The sequence below is a fragment of the Thermochaetoides thermophila genome (genome assembly GCF_000221225.1).
Source record: "Thermochaetoides thermophila DSM 1495 unplaced genomic scaffold scf7180000011814, whole genome shotgun sequence".
Lineage (NCBI taxonomy): Eukaryota > Fungi > Ascomycota > Sordariomycetes > Sordariales > Chaetomiaceae > Thermochaetoides > Thermochaetoides thermophila.
Window position 1 is genome coordinate 807,944 of NW_006383030.1, and position 18,571 is coordinate 826,514.

Consider the following 18,571-nt stretch of genomic DNA (forward strand, 5'->3'; position numbering starts at 1 on the left):
TGCAGTCACTGCTGAAGATTGGTAGACTAGAATGTTGTATTGGCACGATGGTAACGGCACTATGCTACTCTCACGTCTTATCTTGTCGACCAAACAGCTGTAGAAAATAATCGAGCTGTAATATATTCAGCTCCCGTAGCAGCATAGCGACTAAAAACTTCCCGTTGTGTGCTTGGGGGGCTGGGTTGGGCAAAAAGGATGCACATCTGTCCTCTGCCCTGTTGATTGCCCACCGTAGATTTCACAGGCCCTTCCAGTGCTCTCAAAGCTTTTATGACTTTTTGACTTTTGATTTGGATCTTGAGTTTGGCAGATCTTGAATTGTTTTTGCCCAGTATATTCATCTGGCTTTCGGTCCGTATGCCCATCCGGGCACCCGGAATATACCAAGTCTGTTCCTCTTTCCTATGACCATGCTTCTACCAAAGTTCTAGCCATAATCTCCTTGAGAGTAGAATACAAATTCCCCCCCCCCCCTCTCTCTCTACAATATATATACATATATATTGAAAATAGCAACAAAAAAAACTGTGCCGATGAGTTTCCGTAATATTGCGATCTCAATTTCATATAACGGGTGACTTTGGCCTGGTGCAGAGAGGGATCGACAATGGGTCAAATGGGTTAGATGATGGCTACTGACGATGTGGGGTGCACAGCGAAGTCAATTGCTACGTATAATAATCTTTCTTGGTTCTCAGTGTCCTTGTGTTGGGGAGAGGAAAACTCAGGAGAAATCCTTCATCGTGTCAAAGTAGCTCCCATTGTAAAATCCCTTTTCCCTTGTGAGTACCTCGCGGTCTCCTGCAATCTTCAGGGGTTCTCCTCAGCGTGGCAAGGCTATCTAACTCATTCTTGCCACCCCGTCATATTTTCCGGGCTCTACCAATCAGATATGCCTTTGCCTTCTAAGCTCTTGTGTCGCTGGTGTTCTATATGTCGACTGTCAAGGATATTTTTTCTCCTTGGACTGCCGTGTCCATGTGACAGTTTTGTTATGAAAGGAAGGCGAGAAGAGGACTTCTACAAGGTATTATTAAATGAAATAGCCTACAGAGGAGACTACGTCTATAGTTTCAGGAAACTGCCTCTTTCTAAGACATGGTTTCGAAAGTGACTTTTGTTCATTTATCTATCATTAAGTCATACATTGGGGACAAGGAGGGGAGAATGCCATCCAGTCCATCTGATGTAATGTGGGTATTGCAAAAGCAAATGCCCAAAGCAAAGAAAAGGTACATGCAATCTCAGAAGAAAATGAGCAATGAGAGAGAAGTTATCCTTCTCCTCCATGAACGACCTTGCTCTCCGCGCACGCGCGAGAGAGAAAGAAAACACACCCCTCTTCCGTGCCAAGAACGCCATTACACAATAATCCAACATTCATTCATCCTCATCATCAAAGTTTATAGTGTGGATCAATCCTGTCTTCTGGCTTACACCGGTGCTTTCTTTTTCCGCAGCGGCAAAAACATATCATACCAAGCCTTCATCACCAATCCCTCTGTCAAATGCCAGTCAAGCGTGAGAGCCTGTCAAGACATTCCAAGAGGTTGTATGAGTATTATCAAGCCGCATGAATGAAGCCACGTCCCCGGAAATAACGAAGCTGATTATTAGTAAAGTCCATAATGAAGTTGAAAGAAAGTGCACCAAGCAAGAAAACTGAACAGTAGTAACCAAACACCCTACCACCTTCCGAAAAAAAATTTGCAATGATTGCATCTGTAAGAGCATTTTTTAGCTGAGCTCAAGGCTTGTTTAAGCCCAAAACTGCCTCATAACTTAGAGAGCAGTTGCTGGCCAAAAGTGTCACAATGCACCACGCTCACGAGTTGAGCGTCTTGATCATCATATTGATCTTGCGCTTGTCGACAACAAGAAGACCACGAGAGCTGAAAGAGTCGTAGATGGCCTCAACGACCTTGTAGAAGCTGCTAGCAGCGCCCTTTTCCTGCGTGATGCGAGCAATGCTGAGGAAGCTACGTGTGCCATGCTCGATCACCGTCATGATCTCGATGGCGAAAGTAACCTCCTTGATGTTAAGATCTAAGGGACGGGGACTGTTAGCCTTGAACGAAGGTATGCGAGAAGGGAAAAAAAGGAAAGAGAGAAAAGAAAAAAACAAAAAAGATGGCTTACAGTTTCTCGGCCCCACATGAGCCCAAATGATGTTCCGTTCCTTATCCACATCGACGCTCTTCATACCATACTTGCGCCACTCGCGCAGCAACAGCACCAGCTCCTGACGAGCCCTACGCTTGGAGAGCGTGAAGCACATGTAGCGCATGGCAGGCTTGACGCGGAATAGGCGGGCGAGCCAGTTCTGCTGGACCTCGATCTTGCGATAACCAAGCTCGCTGTCGGACCACAGGCTGGTAAACTGGGGCTCGTCGTCCTGCTTCTTCTTGCCTTTGCCTTTTCCGGGCCTCGTGGTCGCGGCTCTGGGAAGAGGAGGGATGTACTTGGGCTCCTCGACCTCCTCTTCATCTTCCCACTCGGAGTCGTCAACATAATCTAGAAAGTTAGCTATAATCAACATGTTTTTGACCCGGCTTTCAACTTTACCGTCAATGATAGCCATCCTCGGGGCGGCCTGAGTGTTCTTTGACCACTTCCAAAAGGCAAGGTTGAACTTCTTCTTCGGGGCACGGAGGTCTGAGCCAGAATCGGACGAGTGAGAGCCTTGGCGGTCGAATCGAGGAGCATCCAAGTCGGCCAAAGCGTCCTTAGACCGAGTGCTGCTCTCAGTGGCTGCGCCATAGCCGGAATCGTTGGACTCTTCATGCTTCGAAGTACGCTTGAACCAGGAGGAAACCCTCTTCTTGGCATTACTCTCAGTCGGATGGCTGGACACAGAAGGGTGCTTATCCTGAGCGTTGTAGGACACACGCCGCTGAGCACCTTCATGTGACTGGGCGATCGGTGACTTCGCGGCCGTGGAAGCCGGCGACACTTTGCGAATATTGAGGGGCTTTGGAACTTCAACAGTGAAATCAAAGCCGCGAGCCGAGGGCGAGTCCACGACGCGAATGGTGTTCTCAGCCTTGGAGAGGAAATCGTAACTCTTGTTGACACGTGAAGAAGGAGTTCGTAGAGGCTCCGGGACCAGATCTCGACCGGCTTTAAGCTGCTTGATCCAGTCGTTCTTATCTTTCTGGTCTTCGTGAACACATGAAAGATTGCGGACGTTGCTGCTGCTGTTGTTGTTGTTGTTGTGGGAGTCGCAGTATGCAGGCTCAGAGACTACACGACGCTCCGGGGATTGCTGCAATCTCGAATTATAGCCGGAGTAGGTAGAGGCCTTGTTGGCCGGAACAGGAGGGAGCGGGCGAGCGTCCTGAGCGCGTGGGGTAAAATAATTGGCACATCCCGTGGGTTCCAGCAAACCGAAGGACAGGGTGAACGGGCTAGTCTCGCGAGTGTCAACTCCAATGGTGGTCGTTTCCGAGAGGAGAGAATTGCCAAAGGCCTCATCGCACGTCTTGACAAGGCACTGCTGAAGCTCTTCAAGTTCCTCAGTCCAGGCAAAGACAGATGTGGCCGATTCTGGCACGTCTACCATGGAATTGGCAATGTTTACACGGTTTGACGCCTGCTTCTGTGAAGTCGAGGTGACATCGGGCTTGCGCTCGGTCGTATCCCGGTTCTCTTTGTTACTAGCCGGAGCAGAAAGGGCATTATGACGGTTCTTACGGTGACGCTGGCCTTTGTTCCGGATGTTAGAAAAGTCGACACCACGCTTCGAACGGTTGGCGACACGGACGCGGACACTGCTCTGCTGGCTGCGAATAGAAGCCATGGTAGAGTAAGGCGAACGCAAACGGTCAGCAGAGCTCGTCCGACGAGAGCTCGCGGTCGAGTGCAGTTTGAAGGAGCCATTGACGGACTTGTAAGAGCGATAGGAGTGCGAAACAACAGTGGGAGAAGGGTTGAAGCCGGACTCTTGGTTGTTGCGGTGGATGATGATCTTCGCATGACTTGCCTGTGCCGGGTGGATGATTCTTGAAGCATTGAACGGGTCGTAACTCTTAACAGTGCCAGTCTCATCGACATCAGGGACGGTGGAGATGACTGTAAACTTGGAAACAGTCCGGGGGTAACCCTTGCGACCAGGCTCAGTGAACTGGCAAGTAGTAACACGCTTGACCCAGCCCGGAGGCTTTAGATGGTGGTAGTCGCTCTTGGAGATGGGCACATTGTTGTTGTAATTCTCCAACTGAGCCTCACGGTGATTGTAAAGCAACCAGTAGAACATTTTGTAGTCATTAGGCCTGTTGCGGTTAGCTGAAACGTGTTCAAGAAGATCAATGGATCTTCGAGACCTACTTATCTTGCCGAAGCTTCTCAATAAGCTCTTCCTCAGTATAGTTGTGCCACAGAGCGCGGAGTTGGCGCAGGATCTGGATGTCGACCTCCTCAGGGATCGGAGCGGCAGCCATGTTCCGGATACCATAGTGCGGCTGATTATCCCACTTCATATACTCTTCGAGATAGTCGTACTTTTTGATCAGCGAGTGCCGCCACATCTGCTTCATGGTGATACGATGAGCGGGCTGGCTGACAAGAATCCTACCGATGAGATCCTTTGCCTCGGCGGACAGGTGAGGAGGCATCCTGTACTCGGCACGCTTCGCTTTGGCGAGCATGGTTGCCATGTCGTTTTCGTCGAATGGAAGGCGACCAGCCAGCATAGCATAGAGAATGACGCCCATGCTCCAAATGTCAACAGCAGAACCCTTGTAGTACTGGTGACGAAGCAACTCAGGAGCTGCATAATGAGGGCTTCCGCAGGCCGTGCGAAGCTGGTGGTTGGGACCCTGCTGCAGAGCAGCCATGCCAAAGTCGGCAATCTTGATTTGGCCATTCGATTTCAAGAGGATGTTCTCCGGCTTCAGATCGCGATGGCAGATATTGAATGAATGGCAGTAGTCGAGAGCAGTCATGATCTGGCGGAAGTAGAAAATGGCCTCCTCTTCACACAAGGGGCCGGTCCAGTTGATGAACTCAAACAAGTCGCCTTTCTCAACATATTCGGTGACAAGATAGCTAAAGGCAGGTCAGCGTGGAGTCATGCATACCGGGATTGTAGCAATGAAACCTACATTTCGGAGCGGTTCTCCCAAATGTCGAGCAATTCGATGATATTAGGGTGCCGAATCAACTTCAGAATGGCAATTTCACGCTCAATGGCGAGTGGCATGCGACGCAGGCCGCCATCTTCACGGGTCTTGGGATTGCGGTAGTCGATGCGATCCAAGTTGGCCAAACTGCCTGCTTGAGTAATGGCCGCTGTACTCTTGGCGACGATCTTGATGGCGACCAGTTGCTGAGTAACTCGGTGACGAGCCAGGCGAACACGTGCTGAAGAGCCTTTTCCAAGAGTCTTCCCCAATTGCCACGGGCCGATATGGGTCTTGAGTTGTCGAGTAGTGGATGCATTCGAGGAGACATTGGAGAACTGAGAGACGCGCCTTGCCTCGTCACGCGGATCGCGCGTTACGACGGCGAGCTTGGGGTAGGCAGATGTGCCCATTGTCGTCGTGTGGGTCGACGCCTGAACGCGCTGAGGGATACGCTGCTCCGAAGGGTTATAAATGGAGGAGACAACGGGGTTGGTGCGACCTCCAGAGATGTGCTTCGACTTTAAAGAGGCGAAATTCTCGTCGACATCGGTTTGATGACGGCCGACATTTGCGACAGTAGCATAATTGACGCGCTGCGTCGCATCGCTCAGAGGCTTCCGAGAGATGGACCGGCCAGAGCTGCTGTGCAAATCCATCGTGACCGAGTCGACGAGCGAGAATTAGTGCATATTAGGATTGGAAGACTCGAAGAGAAAATGTCAGCAAAAGTGATTGAACACGAAAGGAGGGACAGTGCCGTGCAGGCCGGAGTAGATGATGAGCGCGATGAGTACACAGAAAGTCGCGAAGCGCCACAAAGTGCAGAATCGAGGGCTCGAGACTGTGGAAAATCGGGTAAAATGTAGAATGTACAGCTTGGGATGAATGCGCCAAGGTTGTTGTGGTGATGGTAAGTGAAAAAGGAGTGGCGGAATCAAGGTGCGAGAGAAGATTGAAAAGAAACACAAAAGTCAGCAACGCGCTGGCCGAAGCCTACAAAAGCGAGGAAATCCGGTTGTTTGGAGAAAACCAAGGGCTCAAGAAGAGAGGGAAACGAAGTTTTTTTTTTTTTGTTTTTTTCCCGCGTCGCCCGAGGTGCCAGAGGTGGGGCCTTTTACGCGTAGTGGTGGTCGAGTTGAAGGAATGAAGGAAGGAGGAATAAGAGAGAAGGTGGAAGCTGGAAATTGGGCCGCGTGTAGGAACACAGCGTCTCAGTCCAAGGAGAGGGCAGGTCTGGTGATCAGGATGAAAGCGTTGTGAGTGAGAAAAAAAGCGAGAATGCAGTAGAGTTGTAGGAAAGGAATGTTGTATCAGCTTGGTGGTGCAGCTGCTCAGGTATCCAACTCACCCATTATCAAATGTAGCGGTTTGGCGTTGAGAGCCTGACCAGTAGGGCACCCTTCATATCCGCACACTTTGCTTTCTTTTATGATCAATGTTTGAATTAACATTCTACAAAACGGTTGTCTTGTCAAGTAGGAGGCTGACCGGATAGGCCAACCTACACACATCCCTCTTGAGTCGGTCGGCAGGTAGGATACAAATGAAGGACGTTAGGGGCCCGTTAAAGCCTTCAACTTGATCACCATCTGTTCATCTCAAAAACACTTTGTTGCTACTTCTGTCAGAGCAGTGTAAACGCATTCTAATTACTTTGGTCTCGATTCGTCATGATGTGGTGGTTGGAATGGCGTATGCTATCGAGAGAGTCTCGAGACGTTTCACCAAGTGCCAAAATTCTTTGAAGATGGCCCTCAATTCCAGAGATGACGATTTAGCAAATAATAAAATGATCTAAAAGGGATACCCTACAGAAATATACCGTTACTACTATATGCTAGAGCAGTCATCTTTCACGGACGGGTCCTGAGCAGTTGCAGTGCTGGTCAAGTTAAAGGACGATTGAAGTTGGAAATCAGGTGGGGCACCAAGTGACAACTGACCCACGTTCGCGGAACCGAAGACCAGGGGCGATGCCCCCACAGTATGCCAAGAGATCGTCTGCGGACAAAATATTAGTGAAGTACATGCGAGAAAGGAGCTCTACACACAATTTATAATAAATTTCGAGGTTACAAAACATGAAACAAGATATTTCATAGGAAATTGAACTTCTTGAAATTCCATGTATTGAGTATTTCCCAGGGGATATCTGTATACATCCTTTCCCAAGCATCAAGCTGTGGGCGGGGTAGCTCCCTTCTTATTAATCAAAGGATCCCAGCTCAAGAACGGCCTTTGAAGATCCATCAATTAAAGACGCGTCGCGTTTTCCACCCACCGTGTAACTTTGCCATTCAAGCCAGCAACCGGTTGGATAGTTGTACCCCTAAAGTTGATGCTGATACCCTTTCACCCTTTCAGAGGATGCACGGTATTCCTACATAGGCACAGCGATCTTGTTCCCGGCATTCGCTTCCTCGAGGCGTCCACAAAGCGAAACTTGACCGGAGCCGCCCGACCGTGTCAACATCTGGGACGACATGCCAAGGACTGCATTTCAGGTCGCAGCTCCGCAGGAGCCTGCTAGCAACGAGGATCCCTTCAATTTTCTACGACCCAGAGGCGGCGACAGTTCGTACGGCTTCGGTGAGGATGACGACGCTCCCCCCTCTGCCCAGCCTCAGCCTTTGCGCCGGAGGGCAGCTGCAAACCAGTCCCGCGGTCGCAGTACAAACTCCGAATTCCAGCCCGGAGCCATCGTCCGGGTCAAGATGAAAAACTTTGTGACTTATGAAGAAGCCGAATTTTATCTCGGCCCAAACCTCAATATGATCATCGGCCCCAACGGCACCGGCAAGAGCTCCCTCGTGTGTGCTATCTGCCTAGGATTGGGCTTTCCTCCGAGTGTTCTGGGTAGAGCCACTACTTTCAGCGAGTTTGTCAAACACGGCCACGAAGAAGCAGAAATCGAGATCGAGTTGCAACGAAAACCAGAAGATCCCGAGAATTACGTGGTTGGACTCTGCATTCGCGCAGAAAATAACTCCCGCCAGTTCTCCATCGGTGGCAGAAAGGTGTCTCACAAAGACGTGCAGCAGCTCATGCACTCGCTTAGAATCCAAGTCGATAACCTTTGCCAGTTCCTGCCACAGGACCGAGTTGCTGAGTTTGCCGGCCTTACTCCTGCTGAACTCCTGGAGAAAACCCTCCATGCCACGGCTCCGGAAGAAATGATCGACCAGCAGAAGCAGCTAAAGGAGCTGTTTAAGGCTCAAAAAGAGACTCGAGATCAAGGGGAGAGTGCGCGCACAGAGCTCCGGAAGCTGCAGGCGCGTCAGCAGGTCTTGGAGGCTGACGTGCAGAGGTTGAGGGAACGGGACCAAATTCAAAAAAAGATCAACGATCTTAGCAAGCTGATGCCCCTCGTCAAATACTGGGACGCGCGCCGGAAGTATAAAGAAGCCAACAATATCAGGAAAGAGGCCGAGCGCAAGCTGAAACGTCTCGAACTAAGTGTTGCGCCCGCCCTAGAAGCAGTTAACAAAAAGCAGAAATATTTTTTGCGGATGAAGGAAGTCGTCAAGCATCATCAACATCGCCTGCAGGAAGCGGACAAGTCTGCCAATGAAGCCCTTGAAGACGTCGAAAAGGCTGATACCGCTGTCAAGAATTTCAGTAGACAGCTGGAGGCTGAAGATAAAAAAATGATCACCAAAAAAGAAGAACTGAGAAAAGTTAGGCAGAAGATCAGCCAGCTGGAGGAGAAGTATAAACAACCTCCTCGGCCATTTAATGCCGAGGATTTCAACTTAAGAATTGTAAGCATACACCGTTTGCCAAGTTTAACTGTACGTCTGGCCCTCTGACTAACTGTTCATGTTTATCACAGAGAGAAAAACGACACGAACTTCGGGAGAAGGACGAGGAGGTTGCTGAGGCTAATGACGAATACCAGAAATTTAAAGCTTCCTACACAACAGCAAATGCCGATCTGAGCAAGGCGAAAGCAGATCTCCAGTCCTTGGAATCAAAAGAAGGGCAGGCTCTTAAGCAGCTGTGGAGACTGAACTCGGATGTCGCACGAGTTTGGGAGTGGTTGAAGGACAACCAAAAGGAGTTCTCCCAGGAGGTCTTCGGTCCTCCCTTTCTCACATGCTCGGTGAAGGACCCTCGGTATTCTGACTTGATTCAGGCGGTACTCCAGCAGGACGATTTCTTTTGCTTTACAACACAAAACACGCGAGATCTCAAGAGGTTGAATCATCAGATCTACAAAGAGCTCAAGGTGTCGGCTGCAGTCCGGGCCTCCGAAAGGCCACTGAGTTCCTACCAGCCCCCCATCCCGAGGGAGCAGTTGGCCGAGATGGGATTCGATGGTTATATCCTCGACTTTCTGGAAGGACCCGAGCCGGTCCTCGCCATGTTGTGCGCTAATCGGAACATTCACGCCTCTTTAGTCTCCGTGAAGGATATAACCGACGACCAAGCTGAACAAGCGCGACAAAACCCAAGAATAGGGCAATTTGTCGTTGGACGACGATGTTATAGAACTACCCGCAGACCGGACCTCGGTCCATCGGCCGTATCCACGCGCGTGACGGTGGTACAGAAGGGTAGGTATTGGACGGATCAGCCCGTGGATGAGGGAGAAAAGGCGGGGGTGCAGCGGCGTATCAATGAACTGGAACAACAACTCGCCGAATTCGAAACCCAGACAAAGGCCGCCTTCTCCAAGTTGAAGCAGCTGCGCATCGAGCGCGGCGATATCGACAAGGCGATAGTACGTTCCAGGATCCTCTGCACCGGCATATGTTATGTTGTGTACTGACTAGGATATTAGGAAGAGATTGAGGCGAAAAAGAGAGAGCTACAAGAAGAAACGACACAATGGCAATCGTTGCCAACGCAAATTGGTATGCAACATGCTGCTGAACAGCCCCTCGGAAGGCGATGGTTTTGCTGACGACGTCATCAAGAGAACGAAAAGGTGAACCTCGAGAGGGTAAAACGGGCTCTTGCAGACTGCCGAGATCGCAAGGAGAGCATTCAGAGAGACATCGAGCAAGCCACCCTCAACAGGGCCAAGGCGGTTCTCAAGCACCACGCCAAGCTGTCTGCATTGCGGCAAGCATGGCACGACCTGCTGGAGGCCCGTCTCATCTCGCTCGAGGCAGAATCCGAATTTGCCGCCCTCGACGCGAAGAACGCTGAAATCAAGAAGCGGCTGGAAGAAGAAAGGGAAACTCTCCGCGAGGCGAGGGAAGCAGCAGCAAAGGCTAAAGAGGTCGCTTCTAACCTCTTGGAAGAGGTAAAAAGAGTCATGTCGGAGGGGAACCAGGAGGATCTAGGCCGGAGAGCGGAGGGCGTGACGATCGAACAGCTCGAGAACGCCATCGAGGCCGAGAGGACCAAGCTCGAAGTCATCCAGGCCAGTAACCCGGCCGCGCTTGAAGAGTACCAGGCCTACGAGCAGCGCATCCAGAACATGACCAAGACCCTAGCCACCCAGGAGCAGCGCCTCACCGAGCTTACCCAGCAGATCAAAGACATAATGAGCGAATGGGAACCTCGTCTCGACGAGCTGGTCGGTCGCATCAACGACGCCTTCAGCTACAACTTCGAGCAGATCTCTTGCGCGGGCGAGGTCAGCGTGTACAAGGACGAGGACTTTGATAAATGGGCTATTGATATCAAGGTTCGCTTCCGGCCTGGGGAAACCCTGCAACGCCTGGACCAGCACCGCCAATCCGGCGGCGAGCGCGCAGTCTCAACCATCTTCTACCTCATGGCTTTGCAGTCTATGGCGCAGGCGCCGTTCCGCGTAGTCGATGAGATCAACCAGGGCATGGATCCGCGCAACGAGAGGATGGTGCATGAGCGTATGGTGGAGGTCGCGTGTCGGGAGCATACGAGTCAGTATCTACTTATCACGCCGAAGCTATTATCGGGGTTGCGGTATGATGAACGGATGCGGGTGCATACGATCGTTAGTGGCGAGCATGTGGATGAGAGGGGGACTGAGTTGATGAACTTTGGGAAGTTTGCGGATATTCAGAAGAGGCTGATGAGGCGGTCGTAGATGAGCGGCTATACCCATGGCTTTAAGAGGGTTTGGGTATGTTTGCTAATGCTGATCATGGGATGGGTTAGGCAGTGCTGGATTGTGGGGTCTGGTGTACGAGTTAAATGGTATCATGGTATTGAGACCAAATGGTATTCGGGTTCTCGTCACAAGCCTGAGTCAGCCAAGCTCAACGCCGTGAACTGAGTCCATTCCCAAAATCCTAAGGAGTGTTGTTGAGCAGGTGAGCATAAGCCTTCCGTCTCTTGTCATCTTGCTCTGTCATTACAACCGACTACTTTTGAAGTGTCTATAATAATGATGGCAGAGATGCAGAGATCAAGCTATCAACCTTAACAAAAGAACACCTATCTTCAGTAACCCTAGAAGACCAAAGACATCCAAAATATACTGGTATGAGGGCGTGTATTGCGACAAATTCTCCCATCAAAACCAAAGAAGGGGGCAAGGGGGCCAAAAATCACAAAGCTCACACCAGCCAGCGCACCTTGCCAATCAATGAGCTGACTGACTGATCATCTCCAGCCTTCAAAGAGTAAGAAAAAAAACTTAAATGTCATTAACACACACACACACACACACACACACAAAAGCCCTTCAACACCCCTAGACCGGTCATTGGGATCTCACCTTCGTCAGACTGGACGCTGGACGGTGTGGGGTACCATGTTACTGCTCGAACAAATGGTCAAGCAGGAGGAGCTGGTGGGTTGGGAGAGGGGATATATGGGTTGGGGCTGGAAATTGCAAGGAGAGGAGGTCAGTCGATGGACATGGGAGGTTGAACGACTTGACGAGGACTTCGAACTGAAGTCGAGATCAACGACTGACTGAATTAACTCTTTCAGATGTCCGATCCTATGGCCCAAGTCTACCCCATTTACACCCTCTAACAAACTTTCACCTTTGCCTAAACCATTCACAGCCATTCACATTACTCCTCCTACTTATCAACTGCCCCTGTCCTGCCTCTCATCATCCAGCACGTCCCTCCCAAAAAAACCCTCAATCTGCCTCGCCGCCTCCCTCCCCACAATTTTACTCAGCTCCTCCATCCCCATGTTCGCCACCTCCCGTATATTCTCCGCCTCGACCATCAAATGAACCACATTTTTGGGCGTGACCCCAGGAACAGCCAACAACATCTCCTGCGGCTCGGGATTGAAGACGCTTCTGTGTTCTAACTGCTGAGTGGAGGGGTCGAGCTGCGTGAGATCGTCGCTATCGTCGAGGCCGGCGCGTACCGCGGCGATGGGGTCGGGCTCGGGCTCGTTGGATTTGAGGCGTTCGAAGATCTCGGCTGTTTCGTAAGGGGAGGAGGACCAGATTATTCTTAGTTTGGGGAAGGCGAGGGTGAGCAAGACAAGTTTACTCTGTAGATCCGGAGCTGCCGTCGCGGACGGGAGGGTGACAGCGGACAAATCCGCGAACGGCTCGAGGGTGAAACTCTTGTTCTGGTCGAACTCGATTAGGAGCAAGGGCGTTTTGTAGTGCTGGAACATGGCCTCGCACTGGCTGTACAGCCGGCCGTTATTGAGCGAGGAGATGAGGTCAGAAACAGACTTGCGCTCGACGCACATGTCGCGGGATAGGATGTAATCTCCGACCGTGAGCATGCATGGGACGATGACCACGCCCCGGCCGTGGAGCAGGGAGGGTAAGGAGGAGCGGAATTCGCGGACGTCGACTACGATGCGGGGGGGTTCGGATGTCGCGGTGAGTTTACCGCCGCCCGCGATGCGCGTGTTGATCGTGCGTAGGAAGGCTTCTTGCGGATCGTCTGGAGCTCCATGAGGGTCGGTGGTTAAGGTCAACGACATGGTAGCTCGCTCCTTGATGAGCTTGGTGAAGGCGTCCTTTTCGCGTCTAACACTCGATAGATACCGCTGCTCTTCGACCGACCCGCCATAGTACATGAAGTACACCCGTACGTTGCGGTCGTTATGTGACGAGCGGTAGACTTCTACACGGCGGATGAAGGCTGCGTCGGGCTCATACATGATGATGTAGCGGGGCTTGACCTCTTCCAGGACGTGCTCGTCCTGGTCGCCCTCGTAGGCATGGATGACGACCAGATCGTGCATGTCGTAGAGTTGGTAGTAGTCGTCCATGTTGTCTAGGGGGTCAAAGAGCATCACGTCTTGGTTGTGTTGTGCCTCAGCCTCTTCTTCTGTAAGCTGGACGTTGGCCATCAGCTCGGCGACCTCGTTGGGTTTCTCGAAGTACTGCGCGATGCTGCCGTTCTCGAGACGGCCGGGAGCTGAACCGACAGCGCTGCCGCCGCGGACACGGCGTCGCTTGCTAGCCGGGGCACGGTTCTTCTGTTGTCCGAGACGCGGGTCGACCGCGCCGGAGAGGGCTTTTTGGTTCTCGGCGAAGAGAGTGGCGTTGACCTGGGCGAATTCGCGCTTCCACTTGAGATAGTTGCGGAGCTTGCGCCGGAGGATGAACGCTGCGGAGGGTTTGTCGGTTTCGGGGTCGTAGATCTCTTCGACCTTCTTTTCGGTACGGGGCTTCACATACATGGTTTGGAGGTAGTCTCTTAATTGTCGACAAGTGTTGGTATCGGTACACATGATGAGGATAGTGCCGTTGGAGTCGTCTCGGGCGGGAGGTTCGAAGTAGAGGTCTCGATCGATCTCCCCGAGGATCTCGGCCAGTACAGCCCATTTGGGCTGCTCTTCCAACACAGGCCGCAGAGACTCGATGGTTGAGTTTGGGCCTGCCTTCTGCTTACTTGAATAGACACGGCGTCTGGCCGTCTCAAAGATAGTCTGAGCGGCATCCAGGAACAGCCAGGGAGACTGGGTCTGTCTCGTCGACCCCGGGGCAGGCGAGTGGGCGGCGTGAATGGTATCAAGTTGCTGCAGGAAGGACACGCAGTCCAAAGCCAACACAGACTGTAGCATGCCTCTGAGAACAGACAGATCACTAACGATCTGTTTAGTCTTCCATGATACGCGATGCCAGTTGGGGTCCAGCTGGCGGCGGATCAAGACATCGAAGTTGGCGAGCAAGGCGTTGTCGACATTCCAGTCCTCCATGTCCAGCCCAGGATTGCACTTCTTGAGTTCCTGGATGCTGACCTCGACGCATTCCAGGACAGCGTTCTGGATGTCGCGCATGGCTTCGGTCATGGGGACTTCCAGCTCGATTACCTCAGCCTTCTTCTTCCCTTCCAAGGCCTGGGCGACGTGGACATGGAAGCGAGGCCATAGCGAGGCCTTTCTGAGGAACAAGTTCCTCATCATCGTTGCCAGAGGAGAAAATCCAGTAGAGAACGGCTCCGGGTTGTCAGAGAATGCCTTCAGAAAGCCGACCTTGTTCTTCTGCCGGTAGATTCTGAGGATGAAGGCCTCCAAAGACGTGGCGATGACCTTGTCCGCGTGCAGAACAATCATCCCAGTGATCGTCTCAGGGTTCAGCAAGCCCGTCAACATATCAACGACCAGAATGCGCGAGGTGATGCTGAAGATGCCGCCCGCGGCATACATCTTCTCGCGCGAAGCGACGCTGGTGTAGTCGGTGTTGACCACCGTCAGGCCGCGGGCCAACGGCGACAGGCTAACAGCGGCATGCTCGGCCAGGGCCTCGCCGATCCAGGCATTTTCTCTGTCATCGGCGCCGATGATGACGATCAGGTTGTTACCGGCGGCGTCGTAGGAGTGGAGAAGGTTCGTAACCAGGCGCATGAGGCCTAGGCCGCGGGCTAGGACGACTAGCTCATCTTCTTTGCGGAGCTCTTCGAAGAGTTTTTGCTGGTAGATCTAAGAAGGTGGTGGGTGGGGGGGGGGAGGGGAAAGCATTAGAAATATATATATAATCTATCGAGAGTGGGAACTACAAATAAATGTAAGGCTTACAAGCGGGAGCGAGAGCTTCACGGGCTGTGGCATCTGCGAGGTCCCGGCAGCCGACATTGGGTCAATTGCTCATCGACTGTCACGGCAATACATTTCTGTCAAAAAAAATTGTCATGAATCTCGGTTTGAAGACTGATCAACTATCGTTGGATGGATAGCAACGACGATGATGGATGGAAAGCAATGTAAGAGGAGGAGGGGAGGTAGAAAGTCCACCACTGCCGACCAGCCAGCTGTCGCGGTGCCAGATCTTGTCAGCTGGCATACAGCTGGCATCTAATGCCGCGACAACCCGGAGCTGAGGGTCTGGCCAGGCATGACGACGTCATTGTTCATCTGCGCCAGGGTGACTAGGTTGGGTTCGTCAGGTACCGGGGCGGCCACAACAGCTTTGGTCTGAGTGTATATAAATGGGGAGAGGGATCAAGACAGTCTATTTCCTCTTCTTCCTCTTTTCCTTCAGCATCAAACGTTGATTTTTCTTTCAAGTTACGGTACCAGAAGCAAGCATCACGAGTCTAAAAAAAAAAAAAATCCTAGTGTATTACTGGTCCACATCTTATCGCACCCTTGTCGCCGCAATCAAGAGCGAGCAAGTGCAACAAACATGGACTCGTCCAAGACGAATCAGCAGGAGCAGAAGGACAAGTCGGTGAGTGTTGGTCCATGAGTTGGCATGTCTGTGTGTGTTATTTTCAAACCAATTTGAATCACTAACACATTGTTATTGCTCTGTAGACTCAGAAAAACCCTCTCCAACAGGCGACGGAGAGCGTCCAAGCCTTCTTCTCGGCGCAGGCTGCCAACCCTGGTCCGGCCATTCCCAAGGAGTTCAATGTTCAGGAGGAGGGCACCAAGGAAGAGCGTAGGAAGAGGGCTCAGGAACTGAACCGCGACAAGTAAAGAAGGCTTCAAAGATTTCGCCTGATCCTGTCAAGGAGGGAGTGTGTAGTATGGTGTTGTTTACGAATATGGCCTCGTGCCAGAGGGCTCCAATCCAGGCCCAACTCTACGCAGTAATACAAAATACACATCATCGGTACGGGTTGTGCGGTGATCTGTACCATTTGCATACCATTTGTACGTACCCCCCTAACTATCCTGGAAAACGTCTGCCTGCACTGTGGCAGAGCACTAGCAATACCATAGGACCATGTCTAGGACTGCTGTCGTAAAGCTCTGTAGTAAAACATTTTGGAAAGGACTGGAAGCTTCTTTCTTCTTCTTTTTTTTTTGTTTTTGTTTGTTTCTTTGTTTTTGATTACACCGTAGCATTGTTGAATGATACATTAAAACGTGGTGTTGGTGAGAACAGGGAGAGCGAGATTTGACAGAAAAACCCCATCTCCCATGATACAATATTACACGCCGACCCCGTAAATTACTGCCCCACTGTGTGGGCTCACAGTGGCTGTGTCAAGGGTTCGATACTCTCAACTCGTCAGCGCCAGTGTGTTTGTTCGCTGCATCTCGCTGCAACCTCGAACTGTCCACGCCTGCTGATTACCACTGTTCATAGAAGTGCGCTCTGCATCCCCCTGAGCCACAGCCCTCCTGCAAAAGACCTCGCTTGCATTGGTGTCACCTTAAACGCTGGCGAACTCCCTCCCTGCCGTAGACTACACGCATTCGATCCTAGCGCAGACAAAGGCTGCTTTGTGCGGTCTTGTGCAATTCTCGATTCCAGCTGTTCCAGGTTCTGCCAAAGAACGCCGTCTGATCGGCTACAGCTCTCCCGTCTTCAGGTCACGAGTTTTCCAGGATTCCAGTTAGGACTCAACCTGCTTGAAAAGCAGTAGAAGCAGGCACGCAAACCGAAATCGAATTTCGCCAATAAGAGTATCAGCATCGCTCTCCTCGCCTTAGACCCTTCGCTAGCATTCCATCCTCTCCTCTCTTCTCCTCTCCTCTCCTCTCCTCTCCTGGACTCGACTCGACTCCCAATTCGCGCGCCAGCAGTAGGAGCACTTCTTTCTTCTCTTTGTCGAATCGACTAGCGCCTTTTCCTCGACCTTTGAGAGAGACTCAACTCCCGAGCATCATCTCGCCATCTCCATCATTATCTCCATCGCCGGCGTGCCCGGCCTCTCACCATGCCGTCGATCCTCAGCGACGAGGACCGCGAAACCGTCAAGCGCCATGTGCCCAAGCAGACCAACAAGATCCACGCCGTCGCCGTCGCTAGGCTCTACATAGCCTATCCCAACCGCAACAAATGGACCTACACGGGTTTGCAGGGCGCCGTGGTGCTCGCCAACGATCTCGTCGGCAATACCTACTGGCTCAAGATGGTTGACATTTCGGTACGTTCGTCTCCCTCCCCCCCCCCTTCCTCCCCTCCTCTCTTCCTCTCTTCCTCTCTTCCTCTCTTCCTCTCTTCCTCTCTTCCTCTCTTCCTCTCTTCCTCTCTTCCTCTCTTCCTCCCCTCCCCCTTCTTGCTCTGCCACTTCATGCTTGGCCTTAGTAGTAGCTGACTTCAAGGAGCCCGGAAACCGCGGCGTCATCTGGGATCAGGAGATTTTCGAGAATTGGACCTACAACCAGGATCGCACATTCTTTCACACCTTTGAGCTCGAGGAGTGTCTGGCCGGCCTCTCGTTTGTCGACGAGAAGGAGGCCAAGCAGTTCCTCAAGAAGATGAACGACAGAGAGAAGAATGCGAGCAAGGCGACCCAGAAGACTCCCTTCGGCGGCCCCGCGGCCGGCTCTGCCCAACACCATAAGCATCATCATGGCTTTCTTGGAGGATTGTTCGGAGGCCATCGCCACTCGTCGGCTTCCACGCCCCCCGAGTCGCCTCGTATGCCCCCTGCCACGCGCGACCACCGTTCGGGAAGCATCAACGGCCACAAGTCGCGCTCCTCGTCGATGTCTGGCTTCGAGAAGCTGGATGCCTTTGATCCTCTGTGGAGGGAGCATTTTGGCGAGGATTTGAAGGCCAAGGGTCTGACCGACGACTTTATCCGTGAAAACCAAGATTTCATCATCGACTTCCTCAAGGAAGAGCAAGCCAAGGCGCTCGCCCAAGCGTCCCATCCGGCATCAGCGCCGCCGCCGCCTACTGCCCCGACGAACGGCACGACGTCGGCTATGAGAGCTCCTCCCCCTCCCCCACCGCAAGCTGCGACCCGCGAACCGCCAGCTCCTCCGCCGCCGAGAAGAGGACCGGCTCCCCCGCCCCCGCCTGCAAGGAGGTCAGGAAAAGCCGAGACTGCTGCAGAGCCAGAATCCCCTCCGCCCTCGTCTAGGAACAAATGGGCCGTTCCCCCGCCTCTACCAGATGCCGGCCGGTTTGCACGGTCAGAGTCCACGCGTCCTGTGCCCTCGCCCCCTGTTCCTGGACCTCCTCCTCCGCCACGGCCGCCTAAGATGCCGCTCGAAGAACCCCCAAGGAGCGTTCCTCCCCCGCCCCCGAGTCGCTCGAATCCCCCTCCCCCTCCGCCGCCGCGGGAGCCCGTTCATACGCCAACGCCTCCTCCCGCGCTTCCCCCGAAGGCCCCAGCCTCCTCTGCGCCGCCACCTCCCCCGCCGTCATCGCGCCCTCCTCCGACGTTCCC

At 52.5% G+C, this 18,571-nt stretch overlaps 5 protein-coding genes across 5 annotated transcripts in view; 3 read left to right on the top strand and 2 right to left on the bottom strand.

The window, feature by feature from the left end:
• Positions 1 to 1,828: 1,828 nt before the first annotated feature.
• CTHT_0012540 (serine/threonine-protein kinase-like protein) lies at positions 1,829 to 5,782 on the bottom strand (the record flags this gene model as incomplete). The annotated part of the gene is made up of 5 exons (XM_006691708.1): positions 1,829 to 2,049; positions 2,143 to 2,517; positions 2,569 to 4,274; positions 4,330 to 5,049; positions 5,106 to 5,782. The coding sequence occupies 5 exons, from the start codon at positions 5,780 to 5,782 to the stop codon at positions 1,829 to 1,831; spliced, it is 3,699 nt and encodes a 1,232-aa protein (XP_006691771.1).
• Positions 5,783 to 7,609: 1,827 nt separating this feature from the next.
• CTHT_0012550 (uncharacterized protein) lies at positions 7,610 to 11,148 on the top strand (the record flags this gene model as incomplete). Its single annotated transcript, XM_006691709.1, has 4 exons — positions 7,610 to 8,887; positions 8,959 to 9,849; positions 9,910 to 9,982; positions 10,046 to 11,148. 4 exons carry the CDS (start codon positions 7,610 to 7,612, stop codon positions 11,146 to 11,148), a joined length of 3,345 nt encoding a protein of 1,114 aa, XP_006691772.1.
• Positions 11,149 to 12,101: 953 nt separating this feature from the next.
• On the bottom strand, positions 12,102 to 15,071 carry CTHT_0012560 (uncharacterized protein; the record flags this gene model as incomplete). Its single annotated transcript, XM_006691710.1, has 2 exons — positions 12,102 to 14,918; positions 15,015 to 15,071. The coding sequence occupies 2 exons, from the start codon at positions 15,069 to 15,071 to the stop codon at positions 12,102 to 12,104; spliced, it is 2,874 nt and encodes a 957-aa protein (XP_006691773.1).
• A 550-nt stretch (positions 15,072 to 15,621) lies between these two features.
• Positions 15,622 to 15,917, top strand: CTHT_0012570 (uncharacterized protein; the record flags this gene model as incomplete). The annotated part of the gene is made up of 2 exons (XM_006691711.1): positions 15,622 to 15,666; positions 15,753 to 15,917. The coding sequence occupies 2 exons, from the start codon at positions 15,622 to 15,624 to the stop codon at positions 15,915 to 15,917; spliced, it is 210 nt and encodes a 69-aa protein (XP_006691774.1).
• Positions 15,918 to 17,107: 1,190 nt separating this feature from the next.
• Positions 17,108 to 18,571, top strand: part of CTHT_0012580 (putative wiskott-aldrich syndrome protein) — a gene marked incomplete at both ends in the record, with an annotated part of 2,011 nt that continues 547 nt past the window's right edge. The window contains 2 exons of the mRNA XM_006691712.1: positions 17,108 to 17,317; positions 17,496 to 18,571. The exon at positions 17,496 to 18,571 is cut by the window's right edge and continues 389 nt beyond it. Coding sequence (XP_006691775.1) covers positions 17,108 to 17,317; positions 17,496 to 18,571 — 1,286 coding nt within the window. The remainder of the gene's footprint in view (positions 17,318 to 17,495) is intronic.